At 32.3% G+C, this 23825-nt stretch overlaps 2 protein-coding genes across 2 annotated transcripts in view; one reads left to right on the forward strand and one right to left on the reverse strand.

The window, feature by feature from the left end:
- Positions 1 to 23825, reverse strand: part of LOC143914278 (organic cation transporter-like protein) — a 474519-nt gene that overhangs the window by 292279 nt on the left and 158415 nt on the right. The window lies entirely within an intron of this gene.
- Positions 1 to 23825, forward strand: part of LOC143914705 (uncharacterized) — a 95384-nt gene that overhangs the window by 53763 nt on the left and 17796 nt on the right. The window contains exons 10-11 of the mRNA XM_077435005.1: positions 1905 to 2097; positions 14571 to 14803. Of these exons, the coding sequence (XP_077291131.1) occupies positions 1905 to 2097; positions 14571 to 14803 (426 nt within the window). The remainder of the gene's footprint in view (positions 1 to 1904; positions 2098 to 14570; positions 14804 to 23825) is intronic.

Here is a 23825-nt window from a genome sequence, read left to right on the forward strand (position 1 = left end):
GTTCGCCGTTTACGTACAAATTCGAATAATTGAATTACTCTCGCGTATGTAATCTGACTATTTAATAGGTATACAATATACCGAAGAAAATATGTAGATTTAGTTGATATACGAGTATGTATGTGGTGTACGTTTGAGTTATTAAATTAGAAGGCACGGTGCAAATCCTTTAGTATAACCAAATCCATGTGATATATATTGTTGTAATTAAATTTATGTAAGTGGGACGTCTTTTTTGTGTGTAAACAAATGTATAATTATTATGCGAGAATTATTCGCTCGTCGCTAGAAGTTTGTGTGTTCTCTTGCGCGAGACAAATACTCGGCATTCTCGTATACGGACATCTTTTTGAATTTCCCTTTTCGGGTTTTGGTACAGTCCCGAAACTCTTTTCGAGCGTGAAGATACCTCCGTGAAAGAGCTTTGTTTAAAAGCGCCAAATATTTATTACCGTAAATATTTTCCCGTCGTTGAGTTATACGGTCTCTGCGTAGAGTTTTCCCATCAGTCCTATATCAAAGGGAGAAAAATTCGCTGTTATAAATTTCGATACTGCGTGTCCAATTGGCGTGAACGATAAAAAAATGGCAGAAGGTTTGCGTAAAAATACACAAAAATATCGTAGAACAATTTGGCAATCTGTTCCGTTTGAAGTGAGCGATTATAGCGCGCTCGGTTTTGTGCCATATTGTTCAAATGCATATCTTTTATCAACTAAATATATTATTTACTAGTGTCTTTACCCGGCTTCGCTCAGTATTTGTAATATTAACAGCTTAAACATGGTTGAACAATATAATGGTCAACATTCATTTGTTTTTTTATTAAATTTAATTGAATCGAAAAAAAAATATATTTGACGATATCGATGTCGTCGTCATAGAAACTTTGATTTGTTTTCGATGCTCCCAACAAACTTTTAACCCTAACATACAATGTATCTTTCGAAATAATATATTAGATATAGACGAATTTAGTTTTCCTAATATTATTAAGCACCCAACATGTGTATTTTTCTAACAAATACAACTTCTTAATTTAGTTTTGTACTATGTAAAAGCAAACCCATAAATTTAATCATAGCCAACAATGGCATATTGTGCCACAGTTGCCAATTTTATGTTTGCTTTTATGGTGTGCAAAAAAAAACATTTCGGTTTGTCCAAACATACGCATATGGGCTTTTTCAATAATGCAAAATTGCACATAAATTAAAACGACTATAATATTACAACCAAATTATTTAAATGATGATCTAAACGCAATTTAAAGACCACTGTATTTATTATAATTCCATACGAGTTTAAAAATATTTTAATGCTTGTTTTATCCGTCGAAAATTATATTTTTAATTCAATAAAGTTCCAATTAACAATTAATTTGTATTTGAAATGAAAATGTGTATAAGTATATTTTATATGTATATATACATATATATATATATATATATATATATATATATATATATATATATATATATATATATATATATATATATATATATATATATATATATATATATATATACATATGTATATATATATATATATATATATATATATAAATATATATATATATATATATATATATATATATATATATATATATATATATATATATATATATACATATATGTATATATATATATATATATATATATATATATATATATATATATATATATATAAAAATATATATATATATATATGTAGATATATACACATATTTGCATATGCACAAGTTTAATACCATATTTGTTGCTCATTGGTGACGCGTAATGGCATCATGGGATAATATAAATAAAGTGAAAAACTTCGATTTTTCTTCAACCTGGTTCATCGTATATAATATAATATTACCATTATAGTAGAATAACGATATTGATGAACTTTTTCCATTACAGAAGCAGTAGAGGGTGGCGTAGGCTGCGAATCATCAATAGTGCTAAATCGAGCCAGACCCAGAGCAGTTTTGGCAAGTCCAGGTTTTCCACGTCACTATCCAGACGGTACCAGCTGCGACACCGAAGTCAGTGCACCACCAGCTCATCATATCGTCTTAGACTTTGAAGAGTTGGTGCTGGAACAAGAACCAGAGTAAGCACTTTCGAAATTATCAACATACATTTGTACATACATAGTGTACGCGCATATGTACATAGATGTAGACAGTGGAAGTTATAGTTTCATAATCATGTCAGTTTACGAAGATACCACATAAAACCCGGTGGTAATAAATGGCATGTGCTTTTACCGTGACTTGGCGTATGCAAAGCGGCATTACAAGTGCCGTCATCCCCCGCGGGATAACCCCCTTAACTAAGCGGGTAAAACTTATCCAATTTGCGGAGGAAAACCCCCTCGATGAAAAGCGTTTTCCACCTCGTTGGTCGACTCTCGTGTGTCACTGAATAAAATGGCAATAAAAAAAACTTTCCTTCAGATGGTCCACATAGTTCCAGGCGGCCTCAAAAATTCGATAGTTGGCCTCGTCAAATTACAATATGTAAAAGTTCGTTGTATCGGTAAGGGAATTGTGGACTACTTTATGGGTTTCTATTCACTGAGTGAAATATTCTCAATTTTTTCTCCATTTTATAATAATTTTATTATAATTATTCGATTTTTTTCTGTCAAATATTAAATAATAGTCTCCGTGAAATTTGATTCGTCACTTTTGTAGTATGACAAAGTATTCTTGTCTTCATAACGAATTATTCCAAGACGCTGATGATTATCTACATCAGCGTTTCCCAACCTTTTTTTGACTCGCGTACCACTTGGTAGTACATAACGCTAAATTGTACCACCATATAAAAATTATTGTATTTCATGAAATTTGTTTTTGCAAGTGTAATTATTATATATAGTATTTGCATAGTAAGGAATGTGAAGACATGATACACGCAATATGTAGATATGTTTTGGTAAGAAATTTTATGGAAAAAATTTTTTGTGGAGTCACAATTATAATATGCCCAAAGTTTAATATATTTATCTACTATCTTTTCATACTTCTATTATTGATGATAAAAATATTATTGATTGTTTTAATAAAAACACAAAATTACAAAGTACATATATGTAATTGAGATCCTTGTACTTAGTTTTTTTAAATTTGGTTCAAATGATGCGAGATTTACCCTTAAGTCTGGAGCTGGATTTCATCAATTTATATATTTGTCTTATTAAAATATATGAAGAGAAAGGTCTCTCAACCAGTTAAGTGCTAGTGAACGGCGACAGAAATTTGAGCGCTATGTCATAAAGCTGTTCATATTCTTCACTAATACCTAGCCAAAAATTAATAACTGTATTTATTTCGAATTCAGTTTTTAAATGCTATAATTTGAAAGTTCAATCAAGTTCTCTTTTTCCTTGGTAGCTGTCAGAAAATTTTCACTATCAAAGCGGTTTGAAATCAAATTGTTTGCTTCTAAAAGGTTTGGGGAAGCACTGCGTAAAAGACGATTTCAGTCCTATTAAATATTCAATTATTTTTTCAGGTTTATCCCGAGACATACGACTCTTGTTTTCAGATAAGAAATTATGTAAAGTTTCAAATACTTCAGTTTGATCATTTTCGATACATAAATTCCAAAAATCTAATTTTCTAATCATGTGTACTTTCAATTTTATCTGGAACATTAAAGATTATTATCGAACTGTCCTCAAGTGTTAAATTCAAGTTATTTATTTATTGAAGCGTGAACACGGTAAATTTAAAAATGCACTCCAAAATCCATGCCGGATCTGAGGAAAACGTATCGATTGCCAGATTTTCGATCATCGACTGTACATATTGACGTCAACGATGACTAATTAAGATAATGTTTATTAATGACTAGTTTTTTTACACGGATTCGCTCAGTATTTGTAATATAAATAGCTTAAACATTGCGAATATAATGGTAAATATTCATTTGTTTTTTTTATTAAATTTATTTTAATCGAAAAAAATATAATATTCAACCAATTGAATTGTCGTCATGGAAATTTTATTTTGTTTTCGAGGTTCCCAAACAAAGATACAAACTTACAAAGTCTCTTTCGAAATTATATATTAGATATAAAAAATATTTCTATTTTTATGATTGTAAATCATTCATTCCTGCATGTCCGCCATTACTGATTTTTTTTCGCGTACCACCAACCATCAACCGCGTACCAACAAGTGGTACGCGTACCACAGGTTGGGAAACGCTGATATACATGAATTGAAATTTATCGACCGCTTTCCCGTATTGACGTAATTTAAATACATATTTTTTCATATACATATATTTAAATGATGAATTATTCCGATTAAAAAATATATATATATATATATATATATATATATATATATATATATATATATATATATATTATTTTCCAATCTACCAAAATTTTATGAGCTGTTTATTTGTTGATGAAATAAAAATGAAAGCTTTCTAAAGTTATGGACGACTTTTTATCAAATTAAATTAGAAAATTTCTAGAAGACAACTTATAACATCAAAGACAATTGCTTCGAATCCCCAGTGTCTTTATAATGAGATTTCTCAGAAAGCATATTCCAAGTACCAATTACATTACCTTATTGAGAGGAAAAATATTTTTTTATATATTAATCGATCACGAAGAAACGATTCCTACCAATTTCCAATTTAATTTACATATTTTAAATTCAAATTTTAGTGTTATATTCAGCCATTCAGTCATTTAACGTAAACATTTGTTGTATTACATTTGTTAGCAACAAAGTTTGTCTACTTAGATTGTGGTAAATATTATCGTTTGAATTGTACATCGACTATTAAAAAACATTACTCATATTAATGCGAGGATTTCTTCCTTACATTTAATTAAATTTTAATCGGAAAATGAGTTTTCACTTTATTCACACCAACCATAACCATAATGTACACAATATAGACGATTGCATTAAATCGAACCGCATGTGCGTACGAGTCATTCCCCATTTTCGGTCAAATTCTGTTCAGATTCCTTCGGGCGTTTCGCAACTTTCGCGAGAATGTGGGCATCTGAAATTGGGTAAACCCTGAAAGTTTCGACTCTGTCGGAAAAACGGTGCGGTCGGTTAACTGAAAAAGTTAACACAAATAATACAGTGGGAGGAAGAGATGATGAGGGGGAGGAGAACCCGCACGTCTCCTCCTCCTCTTTGGATCGACACTTTTTTTTCGACCGTTAAAAAACCCACAAATTAGAGACAAATACAGGCAGATCAAAAAATAAATCAATGACTTGAACATCTGATCGTTTAATTCGTATATGTACGTATGTAGGTATGTGCCAAAGGGCAAATTACGCGATTGCCCGTTTCGAAAAGCGCTTCATTAATACGCGATTGATTCCGATTTACACTAACCGGTATAAATGTATGTATATATGTATGTACATACATATGTAGTTCAGGTATTTCCAATTCGTTTCGATCAGATGAACAAATTCATATTACGCTAAGGTTATGAATGAGAGAAATTCAGGGAGAAATGAATTCACATATAATACCGTTCATATTTTTTTTATCATATTGAACAAAAAACAATCTCGCGCAAATCACTAAAATCTCGATCCCGAAAGATCTGGCACTCGAGTTTTCGTTAGCATAATATTTCGCGTGTGAAGCTTTCGATTGATAGAGTTTTTGGATGCCAGATTTTCCGTGAACAAGATTTTGGTGACGGAATAATCACCGAATCATATTACATACATATGTATATTCAAGACGTTGGCCGAATACAAAGTAAATTTGAGAGTCATCATCAGAAGTATATGTATGTATGTATATGTACATTCAACAATTATAACGCGCTAGATCTGTCCCGCAAGAAGATTTATTAGAATTAGTACGTTTAGATAAAAAAAAAAGAAATATACAATATATTTCATTTTTATATTTCACTGCGTTTATAAGTAGTGAAATATAAAAATCGAGTTTTATATTTCACTGCTTTTATATGGATTGTATATCTTTAAACCAATTCTTATAAACGTAGTGCAATATAAAACTGGCCAGTTAAATGGATAATAGCAAGGGAAAAAATTCTGTAAAAAAATTTTTGACTTTTGAAATTCGCAAGATAATAAATTATAAGTATTTTAAAGCAGTATTATGAATATAAAAAATATCTGACTATATTCCAATACTCATTTTGAGCCCAGCAACACAAAATTTTTAGTTAAACGTTAAAATATTTTTTTTAAATGCTCATACCGTGGAAACGAGAATAAATCAACAAAAATCATTATCATAATCGAATTTAATGAGTCAAACCAGTAAAGAATGTTAGATCTCCGCTCTGGTTACTTAAAGGTTTTATTTGCTCGCCACAGAAAAGAGTTTTGTCTATATACTATATATGTTATACTATCACGAACAACTTAAAATATTGACATTAAGATATCTTTTCAACTTTACATGACTATCCAACATAAAAAAAAAATATTTTATCATAAAATGTATTTGATTGTATGTATAAAATAGCTTTGTTCAATATTTACGGTACTTATTTTCGTCTTAACCTTTCATCTAATTCATTGATTACGTACTTTTACGTGGCAAACGGCATTTTCACGTATAAACTATATACAATATACACTTTAACATTATATTGTATAATGTAGTGTACTATTTCCGCGACATCCTGTGTATAATTCGCGCGCTTGAATAGCGACCCAGTCCAAAGATAAATTTCGTAGTATGGCGTGGCTGTTTGATATTTAAAAAGGTTGCCTTTTAACCTTCCTGTAGTTTATTTCCGCTATAACAGTATCCCAGAGTAATAACCAATAACCTTTGTATCTGCAAAACGGTGATTTTAGCGGAAACTCGCCTTACTCCGTATCCGTAATGGGAGATTTCCTCTTACGCCAACGCTCATCCACACTCTATTATGTACATATCGTACATATATACGACCGCATTACCTTATTTAAATGCGAAACTTTCAGTAAAAACTAACAGTTGATATGTCCGGTCGTAAAACGGCCCAACACCGCACCGGGTACCATGTTTTATAATTCAAATGCTGCGAGACTTCAACTGTCAGTTTCCAAATTTCATTCAAATCCCATCGCCAAAATTTCTCTCGAAGTGTTACAATATCAACGACACGCTATATTCTGTAGCAGAGTGATCCAAAATAATATATTACATATATACATGACTATAGTTTTGAACAACTTTACTTTTTTTGTAAACGAAATGGTGTTTTGTTTATTCGATCGTCTTTTAAAAAACATGCGTAAAGAATTTAAACCAATTTTTAAGGAATATTATATGTAAATATGTATGACAACATGGATATTATTGCTATTTCTTGGATTTTGACATTTCTATGGAATAAATGTGTTCCGGGAAATACAGCATAAAACTCATCCATAACCGAACTTCCGACAACACTGCAGAGCTCTAGCTGCAACGTGAGTCAAGATAGATTGTCGTAAGCTAAATCTTTTCAGTCTTAGGGGAATACACAAAGATGGTGTAACGTATTGCGGGAAACTATCTGACTCGGTGAAAAATGTACAGGAGATAAAATCTCCAAATTCTAAAATTATCTGGTCATCTGAATCGGAAAAAAATATGATACGTCTTGTTTAATAACTTGTAAGGAAGTCATTCATTATGTGGCAATAAATACTTCAGTTGTAACTTTTCATGCTGCAAATATTTTTCCAAGTTCTTCGACAGACTGAAGTCGCATGCGATATACATATGTAAATAGGAGGCAGATGCGGTAACGATATCAAATATGCAAACGATGTGGTGCTCTTGGCGCCTACTCCATCAAAACTGAATTAACTTCTGGAAGTTGGCTCGTACTTGATTTTCCGATACTAGTTCTCATTTTGTTCTCAACATAATTTTGGATGTACGAAATCATGAAACTGTTTGCCATTCGATGACCGTAAAATTGAATGGTAAAGAAGACGGTTTTACCACTTCAGTAAATTATTTATGTCCTTTTGAACTAGTCTTTACACCTACTGTAGAACTATGGACGAAATACAAGCAGGAGACAATAATTAAGGTGCAGTACAACAACTGCTACCGTGCCATTTTCGAGCTACGCGGGTTGCAATGCGTCGCAGATGTTTGTGGAAGGCTCGTAACTTACTTTGAGGCTGCTCTCAAGATGAGTGCAGCCTCCCTACGTTATCATGTTTCAGTGTCGTCAATGTTCATGTATTTATGTTCGGTTCGGTGATTATTCCGCAAAAAACCATCTCGCGCACGTCACTAAAATTTCGATAAAATTAAAAAAAAACTCCATCAATCGAAAGCTACCCATGCGAGAACATGAACTAATGAGAACTCGAGTGTCAGATACTCCGTTTACCGTATATTCGATATATGAAACTGCTTCATAACTGCATAAGTCATTTGTCAATTAATTCATTAATTGTTTTAATTAGTTATTTATTATTATTAATATATTAATTTCATCGCTTAGATTATAAATTTATATATTGTTTATACATATATGTATATACGATAAGGATTGCACTATTCTCCTCAACGTTTAAAATAAAAATTATTATTATTAATATCCAAAAGTGGTCTTCTCAAATCTCGGACATGAAGGGTCACTTAGAAAGGAGTCTAGCTTAATTGCGGCTTTATCATATCTTGACTATAAAAATTATTATTGTACATTCTCTAACCATTTAAAAAAAAAAAATATATATATATATATATATATATATATATATATATATATATATATATATGTAATTGTATTTATGGTTGTTCAGACCCAAAGTCAATTACAATTATTATGTAGCACAAGAAAATTACTTATAAATTATTGCGACTATAAAAAACAATGTTCGTATACATACAAATGCAGTGACCTGGTTCTGTGTTATGTAACAAAAAAATTATCGCGGACAGGAGAAGATACATACTTAGATGGGAACGAGGAAAATTACCATTAGACATCAACCGAACCGCTGTTGGTCGTATACTTATGTATGTAGTATAGTCGTATTGCATTCGTCGTCAACACATCAGTTTTATAGTCAGTATTTAGCTGTCGTTGCGGTGAAAAATGGCGGTCAAAGTGCAGGAAGTGGCTGGTGATAAATTCGAGATAAAATGTCATTGGTTCCTTAAGTAGGACGACGCAATAAAACTATCTAAGGAATCGCACACGTCCCCGATTCCCGATTGAAAAAGCTCGCATTCGATACCCAGATAAATGGCCAAGACGGACGGGTGAGATGGTGTCTGTATGTGGAAAACTTTATTCAGCGTATTCCAACCTTTTTTCGACCTACGATCCCATTTAACCTTAAATCGAAAACATTAATGTCGCCATATTGGCATTTGAACGAAATTCTAAAAGTAAAGTAATATTATTATTACTCGGAATGATACCAAAACAACAGATCCGATCCAATTTCGAGAGGAATCTCGGGTTGGAAAGCTAGCCTCTAACCGTAAGTGTGGGACGGCCTTTCAGCAGACGTCTATTGAGCTTTAGAAAAATGCAATATCGATGGGTAAACATTCCTGTGCACGTCTTTCACGGTCATCCATTCGAGATGCATTCATTCGTGGCCTTCGAGTCTCTTTCACAATATGCATTCAATTAAATGTATGTACTCGTACATATGTCTGGGTCTACCACTAATGTTCTATCAAATTATCAACGCAATATGCAATTTTTATTTGTAAACTTTCACTCGCTCGAGCAACGCCTTGCAATCCGGTTGACGACGTGTTATACAATGTTTGTGCCAATTCCACTGAGCATCAAAAAAAAATCACGGGAGCGGAAACTAATCAATCTTTACTGATTTTGACCCACTGAATCTAAATATGACAATAATTTTTGTTGGCTTACTCTTTAAAAGAGATGATCGCTTAAATAATGTATATGTACAATTTTTACAGATTTTTGGGTTTAGCAGTCTTTAATTTAAAATATAGTATTTCTGTGCCAAAAGCGAATATTGGAATCAACAGACAGATGTTTTTTCTATAGATTTTGATTTTTTATTTCTTTGAAATAAAAAATCAAAGCTATTTATCTAGCGAATTTTAAAAGTCAAAAATATACAATTTTGCACATTTTTTCCGTAATATTATGAGCTTATTTCCCGGAAAATTTTCACTTCAACACGTACATATGTATGTACATACATATATATGGATTGGTTTTTTATGTCAATATTTTTTCTTATCGAAACGTACTTATTTTAGCGGTAAATCATTTTAAATTAAGTTGAAAAATGCTGTTGTTTAAGGTCCACATTAAATAGTGCAAGAGCGAGATGAATAGAGGTAGGATAGCCAAGGTGCCGCTCATTGTTCCATTGTTGTAAATCCTTTGTAAAAAAGGTTCGGCAAACCTTTAAAAATGCATTTACAACATTTGAAAAATACGCGGCACCCTCTGGGTCCAGGCTTTAGAGATGAAGAATGGAGAGCGCATCACTCCATCTCACTCGTTCACATTCACGAACGATGAGCGTGAGCCTAGAACATTTCATATTGTAATTTTATATAATTTACTACTTGAAAATATTGAGATTGAAAACCAAACCTTATAAGCGTGGTAAGGTCAAAAATTAGCGAAATTGGCTCATAATATTACGAAAATCAATATTTTTGATTTGAAATTATAATTATACGTATTTTAAAGCAATAGAAAAAAATTTGACTATTGATTCCAATACTCACTTTTGGCACAGCAATACTAGATTTTGAATTAAAACCTGCAAAAGCCAAAAATCTATAAAAATTGCACATTTTTTAAACTGTCATCTGTTAAACGAGAGTAAGCCAACAAAAATATTGTCATATTCAAATTCAATAGATCAAACTTAGTACAGATTGATTAGTCTCCGCTTCGGTAAGTGCTCATAAAAACATGATTTTTTGTTGCTCAGTGTTACATATTAGCAATCATACACCATTGTTATATGCAAATGTTCCAATCATCCACGGTTGAACAAACATATATCCGATTATTAATGAACAGTTGCACAATCGATGTACTCTTTGTATAAAACATGCATAATCAATGCATTTACTAGCACAATGTGAAATATACATATAATAGAACGAATAAAAATTCACAAACGCGTTAATCAACACATCTACATGTTTGCGGCTTTGTCATGTGGGGCAATTTTCACAAACCGGTGTTTTATATCACGTCAAACAATCGTCGAAACGATATCGTCCGACCAATATGGTTAGCGGAATTATTGTGTTAGACGCGTCAAAAGTGAATCAATAGTTCGGTGGAATCTATCAAACCGACAACGTTTCTTGCAGTGTTTTGGCCGCAATCCAAAGCCCCACTTTGTGAAAGCTAATCTGAATCCAGCGAAAGCTCATTAGATTATAAATGTACGTACCGGATCACTAGACCATGCCAAATCCACCACTATGACTGATCACGAAATCGAATCTGCCACACACAGACACTATGCTCTATAGAAAATGGATGAAAACATTTAACAGTCGGAGCAAAAATAAGACAACAAAAGAGCTTCCATGCTGCTTCTGGTTCTTTTCTCATGTTAAATAGACTACTGTTATTATGAATAAAAGAAAACTTTCCATTCAACGAATATTTATAGCCGGTCGAGCTCGCGTTGCACACTGTACGTTTATTTTCGAAAATCCTATGCGATGTATTATTTATTATGTAATATATTTTATATTGTGAATTTATTAATTTTCGCTTTAGTAAATTTATGCTTCGGTCACATCCGGTGACCATTCGATGTGTTACCATTTCGACATTAATAATGCGCGTGTGGTTTGTTGTTTGTTATTTCTGATTAATTTTCATGTGCTTTTAATATGCTAAAACGCCAATTAGAGTTTAAATTGATAATTTTCATATATGTATTCAATTGCCCGTAATTATATATTCACATCGGTAATGGAAAATTCGAGTGAAAATTGCGTCGGACAACTGCTGTGTAGAATGGATAAATAAAATACGTTCGCAGTTGAATGCCAGTCGAACAATATAATAATTTTATGGAAATTGAATTTCGTACGCGCAAAGACTTTTTACAATTTACGAATTTAATTTGATATTGTTTGCGAAACGGCTGCTATAAATTTTTGCATATTGATTTCTTAAACGAATCAGTTTTTAATACTCTCTGGATTTATGTAATATATACCTATAAGCAAATGCAATTTTTACTGATATAATAAACTGAACTTAGTTGCATCTTGTATGTGAACTCTTCCACTATCGTACAAATATAAACTTTTGCAATTTAAAATGAGTTAAAGATGATACATTCGTGCTATTATTTTCCTCCGTGTAATATAATAACGAGTTTTCTTCGTCTCGTTTTCAATTATCCTAGAAAACGGCAAAAGCGTACTTTGCTATAGTGTCCCCCGCTGTTGTTCTAGTTTTCAAGTGTACCATCAATTGTTCCATAATCTCGTAACTCGCGAAACAAAGACTTCATAATTGCAATCGAGGGAATTCGCAAACTAATCAAATTATGACAAATTATCCTTTCTTTTTCATTTCGTATTTATCATACCGTATATAATCGCATAATAGTAAATACTTTGCCTATATTATACCTGTAGAACTTTTCCTCGACAAGGAAACCGCCTAACTTTGTAATTATGAAGCAGCTAACGGGACTGGGCTTAGTGGTTTAAAACAGATTTAATAACTTGATATGAACTCGACGAAGAGGGAAAATATGCTTAGAACTCTGAAACGAGTCACATTTTACATTAACTTTGGCAACATTGAAAATTTCCAACTGTGATAATTACCCATTTACTTCATAAGATTTTCAATATGCTAAGTTAAATGACATCCATTGTATTATATTTATTTTAAAAAATATCTCCATAGCTAGTTTATAACAACGATAATATAATAATATAATCAAAAAATAAATAAATATACTAATACAACAATAAAAATAAACTATAAACTATCTATGTACACTTAACTATTTATTTATTTAGAGGTATTGCTTTAAAGCTACCAGGAATCTGTCAATATAATTTATTTTTATTGGTAGCTTATTGTAAGCTTATCAACAACACCTTTATATAATATATTTTTCTTATTTCTACTTAATTTTAAATTTTGTACTACAAACTTATTACCACCCCTTATACCATACATACTTATGTAAATCTAATCCTCTTACAAAATATTAAAATATACAACCAACATATGTACATACTTTCAGTGCATCACTAACATTCATCCAATTCAATTCATTCAAAATTGATCTTAAGTACTAGTATATCTATTTATGATACATATATCTAAAATACTTCTCATGGCTCGATTATGAAATCTTTAATTGACATATTCACTAAATTCAGCACAGATCCACAATACATAAAGTGAGGTTTCACAATTGCATTATATATTATGATTTTGTATTTTTAGACAGAATTTCTCTTAATCTACAAAGTACTCCTACTTTTTTAGCTACTTTTTATTAAAAATTCAACATTTGACTATCTAACTTTTCACCAAAAATTTTACTTAAATATTTATGAACTATTTCTATTATTTTATAATATAGATTTATCCTTAGATCAACCTTATCAATATTTCGGTAACTAATTATCATTGCTTTAGCTTTATCAATGTTTAATTTCAATTTATTATCACATAACCACTTTGTTAACCTACTCAGTTCAGAATTTACTGTATCTATTATTGTATTTATGTTAGTGCCAACTATGTAAAATAAAGTTTCGTCGGCAAACATTTGTATTTTACATTTTTCAACTGTTTTCATTATATCATTTATATAAAATATGAATTATAACGGTCCCAATTTGGATCCTTGTGACACGTCATATTTCATCGTAAGGTCCTTTGAAAATATATCACTCAATTTCACTCTTTGTTGTCTTTCCTGTATATAACACTTAAACCATTTTAACACATTACCTTCTAGTCCTAAAACACTAAAACTTTTTTTATCAAATGTCTCCATCTATTGTCTCGAACGCTTTTTTGAAGTATCAATACTGCACATATAAAATTATATGATCTATGTAGAGAATGCATCCAATGCTTGATATTACCAATTGAATGACAGTCTCCGTTGAGAGCTTTTCCCTGAAACCAGATTGTTCATCATATACATATATAATGATATACAAGTTAGTAAAATAAAGTGACGCATTAACGATGGAAACAAATATCGTGACGCAATCGGAACTTTGGAATTGCGTCAACAACGACGATAGGGTTAATTAAATTTTTCCTCCCTTATTTGTGGAGAAGTCTAACGCGAAGATACTTAATAAAAGCTCGTTTTTTTATTATCTTCGCGTTTACGCGGCGTTAACCTTTGCCTCGGATGACAAATGCCGGTCTTTAATTTTCCACCTCCCTAAATCGCAGTTGCGAACTTTTTCGCAAAATGTGCGACTAAAATGACCAAGACCTGAAAAAATCCAGTCAAGCCATTTCGAGATGAAAATCTGAACATTCTGTCATCGAAAGAATATATGTACATACATACATATAAAAGAAAATTCCTTTTGAAAAGCCGATAATAATCAAACATTATTTTCTCAGTTGCAGCTACGATTACTTGGAGATTTCCGAGCCTTCGACGCCTTCAGTGGTGCAAGCTGGAAATGGACATCAATCTGGGGGCACAGGCATCACCAGGAGGCTGTGTGGAGATTGGAGTGCCCGATTGAAGCTCTTGCGTCATGTCTCCAAAGGTCCAAGTTTGAAGCTTCGCTTCGTCTCCGACTACAGTCATCATTATACCGGCTTCAAAGCGACCCTAACGATGGAAAGTGGTATGTACCTACATATATACATTTTTATTGGTATTGCAGGAAATACATATTCAAAATTATTGGCGTTAGTGTTTCATGTAAATGGTGTTTTCTAACTTTTGCCGATTTTTTATATAATGGTGGATCTATGCTAGGGCTGCCATTCATAGTGTTACGTACGCCGTGGATTGAGCGAATTGTACTTAGACCAACGGATATCTGTTATCGGTTAACTAAATGCATGCACTTATTTCCAAAGATTATATCTGGACTCTAAGTGCATTTAGGCTAAACAATGACCGTTATTAGTTAGTTCTCAGAATCGGTACGGGAAGACCCAATGTCTTGGAAATACATATCCGAATACGTGACTATACAACAGGTAAACAGATTAGGCGTCCTGAGAGATCTACCCTTTATAAGGCGGTACGTAGGCGATATAATTCATTTCTGGACGGAGCACTGGCAATACGTGTATCTCCTGAATCATCAATAAATGCTGTGAAACGACTGTTGGCCTTTTTACTTGGATCCTCCACCCACCCCTACGCAACAATAATGTTACCGAGTCAGTTGTTCCGGTATTATAGTATCTACCTATAGCCAAAAACTACTACATAAAAACAAGTAAATTTGAGAATGTTAAGGTTTAAGGGGGCCGCAAGGCCGTCTTCGCCTCTGCGCGTAGTTTATGGTAATTTCACCTAATTTTCCGAAAAAATCTCGAATTTTGAATTGAAATAATAAATGCAAAAATATTTTTCCCGATTTTGAAAGTAAACTTGTAATTTGCTCTCTTATCTGGAAAATATTTATTTTATTTTTTGCCCAAAAAGCACGCTCCCGCCCCTATCTCTAGTGATGACTAAGGGACGCGGACAGTTTCTATTTGGACAAAAAAATGGGTTAACTATTGTCATTTATTGTCAACCTTTTTTTTGCTCTCTAACTTTGTAGGACAATAGTAATTGACAATAGTCAACCCTCTTTCTTGGGAAATGAAAACGCCATCGCCAAAGACTAGTGATGACTAGACTGCGGATAGAGACCGTGCTTTTTCCAGGAATCGGGGCGGTTTGGCTCTATTTACAAAGCAAAAAAAAAAAAGGTTGAGCGAACCTTTAACAAAGCATTTACAACAATTGAACAATAAACGGCGCACTGTGGGTCCGGCCACTAGTGATGGCTAAAGGGCGGCGTTCGGAGGATGCACAAAAAATATTTCACTATTGTCAACCATGTTATTTGCTCTCTTGCTTTGTCGGGTAATGGAGAGGTCTATTGTTATTTTTCGATCACCAAGCCAACGCCTAAGTCCGGTGATGACAATTCGTAGGCGGTCAATGGATGCTTTTCAAATAACAATAGAACACTTAATTGGCAAGAGAGCAAATAAGTGTTGACAATAGTGAGCCATTTTTTGTGCAAAAAGCATTCATCGAATGCCGATCTTCGGTGATGACCAGAGATAGACGCGGGACCGTGCTTTTTGGACAAAAAATGGGAGTTTTGGGGCTATTTACAAAGCTAGAGAGCAAAAAAAAAAATTCACCATAGAAATGAACAATGGTGCACAGGGTCGCGCCGAAGTTTAGTGATGTCTCACCCCCACTCCACGAAAAAGATGTGCGCCATAAGTTTGTATACTGACTGTAGCTTTCACGCAACTTTACCAAGGAGTGGGGGTGGGCCTTCATAAATGGAAACATCTCTATTATTCACACAATGCGATTTTTCATTTAATATATGTAATATTATACATACATACATATGTACATATATATTCCCTGTTACTAGACTGATTCAAATTTGTGTGACTTGTTAAATGTATGTATGTATGTATATATGTATTTGCTATTCAAATAACGTATGTTAAATTCTTATAACGTTTGAATTCTGAAACTTTTTATGAAAATTTAAATATGAAAAATACATATATTTATTCGAGATTTTTCACGTGACCTTTATTATTACGTCTGTCTACGGCTATTGCAATAGCTTATATCATATCAAACATGATCGTACAAGTCAATTATACATTATATGGTAAATTTACCATATGATCGAATGAAAGTGGCACAACCCATCCGAAGTATATGTAAATATATGTACTACTCATGTTTTTTTCAAACCTTCACCTATACATGTACATATAATATACATATAATGTACATACATATACATGTAATGTATATTCATATACGTATAATGATACATATGAATGTATGTATATTCATAGATTGTATATACCTGATTGCGGTGAGATCGGATCGTTTCGAGGACCCGGATATAATATAATACATACATACACATATGATTAGCAATATGATAATCCTACGACCAGGCCTTCCTCAATGCCACTACAATGAACTCATTCTAAAATCATCTTAAACAATTTAATTTTGTTTTTTTTTACATACCTCTTTTATTATCATATTACTTGTACATCTAAATAACGAGTGAAATTGTACATTTAAATTTAACATGTATGTACATATGTTTTTCATTAGTTCATTTTTGGCATACAAAATCTGATTTGTACGATACCCAAAAATATATAAAACTTCGTCTAGACATTTTATATAACATGTATACTGAGAACATGTTTGAGTAGGTCTAATATTGAATCGAGAATAATTCACATTGTAGGAAATCCATGCTGTTGACGGGATCAAAGGGAAGGGTTCGGCTTCCCGCATGCGATTTTCACAAATAAATATTTCACATGAGGGTTCACATACCTACACGTAAAATTAAATACAAAACATTTCGCGAAGTGTCCCAGGGGTGAATTTTTCACGGATAAAAACTCCTAGCAAAGAGGTGCGAAACGCTTCCAAATAAAACGTGCAAAATCGAGTATCGCGCGTGTGACATTAAATACGTACATCTTCTTATTCCCGCAGTACAGGTCCACCGAACTCGCTGAATAATTCAACACCAGGATTTGCAGAAGAGGATGTAAGGGGGGTGTCCCGTCTCGCAGGACCCTCCCCCCCCCCCCCTTGGATTATTCAGGACATGGCCGGGTTAAATATTCACGGGGTGAAATGTGACCGCGCGATAGTCAACTCAACCCGTATTGACACTGCGACGCGACCCGCTCACGTGAATTTTTATTTCACTTTCGCAAAAAAAAAATACGGGCAAAAGGTTTTATCACCGGTAAAGCTTCCGCTTATGCCGAAAATCAATAAAAATTATTAAAATAATTGAATTGTATCTGAAAACTTTCAATGTATTGTATGTTCGTAGCTCGAAGCATGGCAATAGCTGGATCTTTTCATATAAATGCAATTCAATTATATTAAAACTGTAGCGAATGAAACTGAAAAATCATGAAAGCTCTTTGTTATGAAAAAACCTTTATTGAAATATTTCCCCAATCGAGCTTCGCCTGTGGACTGTGTTTTTTTAATCTAGCCTAATATATATCTAACAGGTAGCAATTTTGATTTCTTTATAGAAGTATTTTGTCAAATATTCTCAAAATGTTTTTTTATTTTTTTTATTTAACTGACTTTTATATATTTTGTAATGAATAAATAATAATTTACGAAGTTTTATGATAAAATAAACATTTACAATTATGTTCGATTTGGTAGTGGTAATTGCGTAGTCCTAGGATTATTATTAAAATCAACGAGTGCGTTATTTAAATATCTATTAAAATTTGAAAAACTAAAATCTGATTTAACTAATATTTCTCCTTATTGATTACTTTTAATTTATGCGTGTTTTATAATCCACGTTTATAATCTAATTTATAATACACTATTTTGTAAAACAAAATTATATTTAGTAAATAACATTGTCTAGTTGTGTAGTGAAAGTGAACGCACCAGCAAATATGCAATGAGATTTCAAGAATTGGTAAAAAAAAATTCGTTTGCGGCGCTATGTTCATTATTGTTTTCCGATCATATTTTTTTTTAAATTTGAGTTTGTTTGAAATTAAACTGGCTAAATTTTATAATTTTGAAATATTTTCAAATTTTTCGTATAATTTGAAGGTTGCAATACTCTTAAGATTTCGAGTAACGAGCCGCTAATGATTATTTAACATATTTTATCTAAAATTTATAAAAATTACCTACAAATGATTTTGTTTGGACTAAATTTATTATTATATTTATAAAAATTTAAGTAGGGGCCCAATTTTCAAGCTTTGCAACAACTGTTGATGATAGGTACGCCACTGAATACTTTTCATGGAAATAAAATGGAAGTTTTCTGATCATTATTTTACCTATGTATTTGTATGTACATATCTATCTTTTTCAAAAAATCATATTTCAGTGGTCCGCGAGATTTAAAATGATGAATTTAACATGAAGCCGGAAAGATTGACGACCGCTGTTCTAAACTATCTTATGTTAAATTTTGAACTAGTTCTAATGACTAGAGATCGGACCAGAAGCGTGCCGTTCATTGTTAATTGTTCGCTGTGCTTTGTAAAATTTTATAAAGAACCTTTTTTTTGCACTCTAACTTTGTAAATAGACCCAAAACGCCCTGATTCCTGGAAAAAGCACGCTTCCTATCCGCCCTTTACTAATGACGAAGCTTTGTTGTGATTTTTTAGTAAAATTAAATATTTTTGAGAAATGTCCCCTTTTTACATACCAGTTGGCAACCTTAATTTATAGTTGAGAATTTCAGAAATATCAGAAAATTCGTTTTTACTTTATTTTTTTAGTATTTAAATGAGTACAAACCAAAGAAGCCTCAAAATATTTTTATTTCATTATAATATGTCTTCTGAAGAAAATAAATAATCACATCTATTTAGGGTTGAGGCAAGCTATTTAAATTTTACGTAATTTGATGTAATATTCTGATGGACATATGTACGTATAGTAAAAACTCATTACGAGAGGGGGTGGATACAATTCTTCGAAAAGAATTATTGAGCCGTAATGTTTGGAAAGGTTCACAGGTGTGACTTGAAAAGAAAGTGGTCTTAAAACGGTACATATTTTAAAAGACTGTGGAACTTTTTAGTACTTAATTAATAATTGTTGTAGTTCAGTTTCTAATGAACACTATATACAATTATGACATTTTTATATTATATGTTACAATAATCATGTAGCATTTTATTTTTCGTCATCAAATTATTTTAATGCCGTATATAAATATGTAATATTTTATCGTCAACATATAATTCATAACCATTGGTCATAAATTTGACGATGTACATATTTTAATGTCCAAGCTCAATTTCATCACGTTCAAATTTAACAACCCTTTTATCGATTCACGAACGTCAAAGTGACACAATTTAAGTTTCATATTTTTGCGTTTCGAATAAAAGTTTAGCATCTGCTTTTCCGAATATTAACGACAAAGTGAATGCGGATGAATTTAACGCTCGCTCGTTTACCTTTGCGCATACGAGGTACTATCTGTCATTTCACATATCTATTTACATACATATACATACATATAATAAAACATGCACATCTCAGATAACGTTTTGACAACATTGCGTATTTTTTTTAAATTAGCGTCAACATAGTGACGCCGTCGGCAATTACTCGCTCGGTCAAAACAATTTTCCGTTTGTGATGTCGCTAGATCTCTATCTATTCAAATGGCTGCAATACAATATGCATTCACCCACCTCCTACCCACAGTTGTTTTAATGCAACTGCGTTCTGTCAAAGCTATAGCAATTCGTATAGAACAAAGAACCATGGTGATTGAATAGGTTTTAAATTCAAATCCATCAGTTCACTTTTTTTTTCAAATTTTCCGGGTATTATTTTGAAAATAAAACAATGGAAATAACAAAAAATCGCTAAATCGTTTTGTCGAGATATTTATTTAATCTATATTGCTGCAATCAAATGATTGAAAGTTTGGTTTCAAATTCCGTATTTTTTTACAATTAGTATTGTTGCGTAGGGGTGGGTTTATGATCCGAATGAAAAGCCAAAGTCGCTTCAAAGCATTTATTCAACGATTCAGGAGGCCCACACGTAACCACCGCTCACTCCAGAATAATATGATCTACCGTGTGTACCTCCTTATAAAATACAAGTTGCACAGCATACCTTCCCCGATCCATTCATGTGTCTATTGTCTAGGCACGATTAATACCAGGTTTATGGGAACTCCAGTGTATCCTTTGTTCGGGCACTTACTGAGTTCCGTTAGCCTAATCTGGGGTATCAATTGTTTCTATGGTTCACCCACGAATGCACTTAGACAGTGGATACTCTCTCTCTCTCTCTCTCTCTCTTTCTCTCATGTTCCCACGTTACAACATCAAAATTCTTAAATCACATTTAAATACCTTATTACTGATGCAAAACTCGGCCTGAAAAGCTTTAGCTAATTTAGTTGATTGTCTTGTAATTTAATTCCAATTTTTTCTACATTACAATCATTGAAAATGAGGTTTCCTCGTATTATTATATTAATATTATAAAGCCACGATGGGAATTACTGTCATCCGTTATAAATCACCTTTGTCGAAAGAAGTTTTCTCTTGGCTCATTTTTCCTTATACATATTTTTTCAGTATAAAATTAAATAAGCTATATAAAGATCCATTTAGCCAAAAAGATACGGCAATTAAAACACAAGTCCCTTAGCCACAAGGGCTTCATTATTTTGAAGGAAACCTCCGCAGGGAGCATTATACTAACGAGCGCTTCCGGAAAATGGAAAATGCCCATTGATATTTCGATTATTATTTTTTATGCGAGATTAAATATCTTTTTCGTTTTAATGTATTCAATTTCAAAATCCAAATCAAAAAGGAAAACATAATATATAATATTCTTCTGTGATGTCAACGTGTGGAACACAATTTATTTGTACATTACTAATTGAACAACAAATTTGAATGTAATGTTACAGCACTGTGCAATCATTTAATAAACACATTCATAAATAAATTTGAATAATAAATATTTATTTTACTACAATGCTAAAACAAACCATTTAACCGAATCGTGGATTAATCAACACAGTCAAAACTATTAAAAACAACAGTCGCATACAATATGCAATATTCAGCTGTATGTATGTATGTATGTATTTTATTCGAGTAAATTGAAAATATTTGTATTCATGGAACTGAAACTTTTCTTTAGATTTTTTTAAATAATTAATACCACCTGTATCTTCATCTTCACGTGTATGTAGATTTCATCTTCGTGGGATGAAATCTACATGTGACTTATTAATATATTTTATTTTTACATAGATATATACTAGCCATAGTGACGACTTGGAGCTATTCTGTAGCTATGGCAAATGTGTAAATAAATCAATACCAGGAAGGCCTAGCAGGTAAACCCCAATACGCCTTCCTAGACAATTAATTACAAACATTACAGCATTTTTTACTACATAAATCACTGTATTTCTTAAGAATGAATAACACGAATTTAACAATTAATTAATCCATAGAGACATCTATGGATTTAGACTTGTACATAAATTTTTACATATTGTACACAAATCAAATTCAGATATTTCTGACATAGCGGGTAGGATGGTTTCAATTTGATAGAGGAACCGTTTCAACAATTAAATCAGATAAACTAACAAACTCTAATAGTAAACAATCGACTTGGAGTCTCAAATATCCAAGTCTGACCAGCAGCATTAAAGATTAGCACGGTATCGAACCCGGTAACCTCTCGCTGCTAAGCATAAACGCAACCACCGAGCCATACTGCTGGATAATAGTATACATACATATATGTACATATGTATAGCTACAGTCTATGTATTATATTGTAGATGTTTATACATATGTACATGTACATATGCTATTATCAATTAATATTCCAGTTATTTATTCATTGACAGAATTGCATTAGTAATTAAATTGAAATTAGAAACCATAAAGGCTTTTACGGGATTGAAATTTCATGTACATAAGTATAAATTTCCCGCCGCCTTACGTTCAATTGTGCCTTTTCCCTAATAGATATTTAAATAGGCGTAACGAAAAATCGTATTCGCATTATGCTATAATATTTTGGAAAATTCTCGTGTTAAATTTTTGAAATTTATAAAGGCCGCGGCGACACGCATGAATGAGATATAAGGGTCGACGAGTGCGTTTATTTCGGCCAAAAGCTTTTTTTTATTACGGCCCTTTTACGAGCCTCCGGATTGTAAAAAAAAAGGTTTTCGAGGAGTCAGTGTTTCAAGTGGACAAAAAAATTATGTCCCTAGCGTGTTATTTATTAACAATCACGGGTATTCTCCGCGTGTTGTTTTTTTTTTGCGCGTTGTCGAAAAAAGAGAAATAATCATGGTTTTACTTTGCACGTTTTGAGTTATTAAATAATCGCCGGTCGTAAACGGTGGGCAGCGAATTTAATTAAATACACAACCCTTGACTTCTACCCCGGATATTTGCCACGTTTCAATCGATGGGGATAATTTAATTTCTGCTGTTTGTACGGATATAAAAATAAAAAAAATAATACGAAATCGCTTCAATCAACTTTCAATTAATTTTACCTGAAGAACGATTTAATCAATTGATTAAATACAATCGAGTGGACTGTTTGCATTTTTTCTTGTAATTGTTTCAAATGCTATTTGAATGTACCGGTGTAAGATTTGAAGAATTTTTAATATATTTTTTTGAATAGAAATATTCTGTTTTACTGGGTGAAACTCCGAAGGTTTCCAACGCGAACATTGTAATATAAAATTCAAGTGGATTTTAATTATTTCAATTATACAAGGACTGAGTCGAGGGAGTTCTCGTTAAAACGTAAATAGTACGTCGCGCCGGAAATTGAGTTAGGTTTTAGAGCTCAAGACGGTTAGAGACCCAAATAAAGTTAGGCTCTTTGAGGCCGTTAAAAATTATTCAAATTTGCATAATTGATAACTAAGAGAAACTTGCGCTATAGTTAGAATGTGAGGATACCGAACGGACCGTAATCACTATCTTTATAGTCCTTTCGAATTCGGGCATATTAAAACCTTCTATAATTGCAATAGCGAGTGTAGTGGCGGTTTTAAACCTTTGGTCATATGACCCCCATATGAACCAAACCAC

The sequence above is a fragment of the Arctopsyche grandis genome, chromosome 7 (assembly GCF_051622035.1).
Source record: "Arctopsyche grandis isolate Sample6627 chromosome 7, ASM5162203v2, whole genome shotgun sequence".
Lineage (NCBI taxonomy): Eukaryota > Metazoa > Arthropoda > Insecta > Trichoptera > Hydropsychidae > Arctopsyche > Arctopsyche grandis.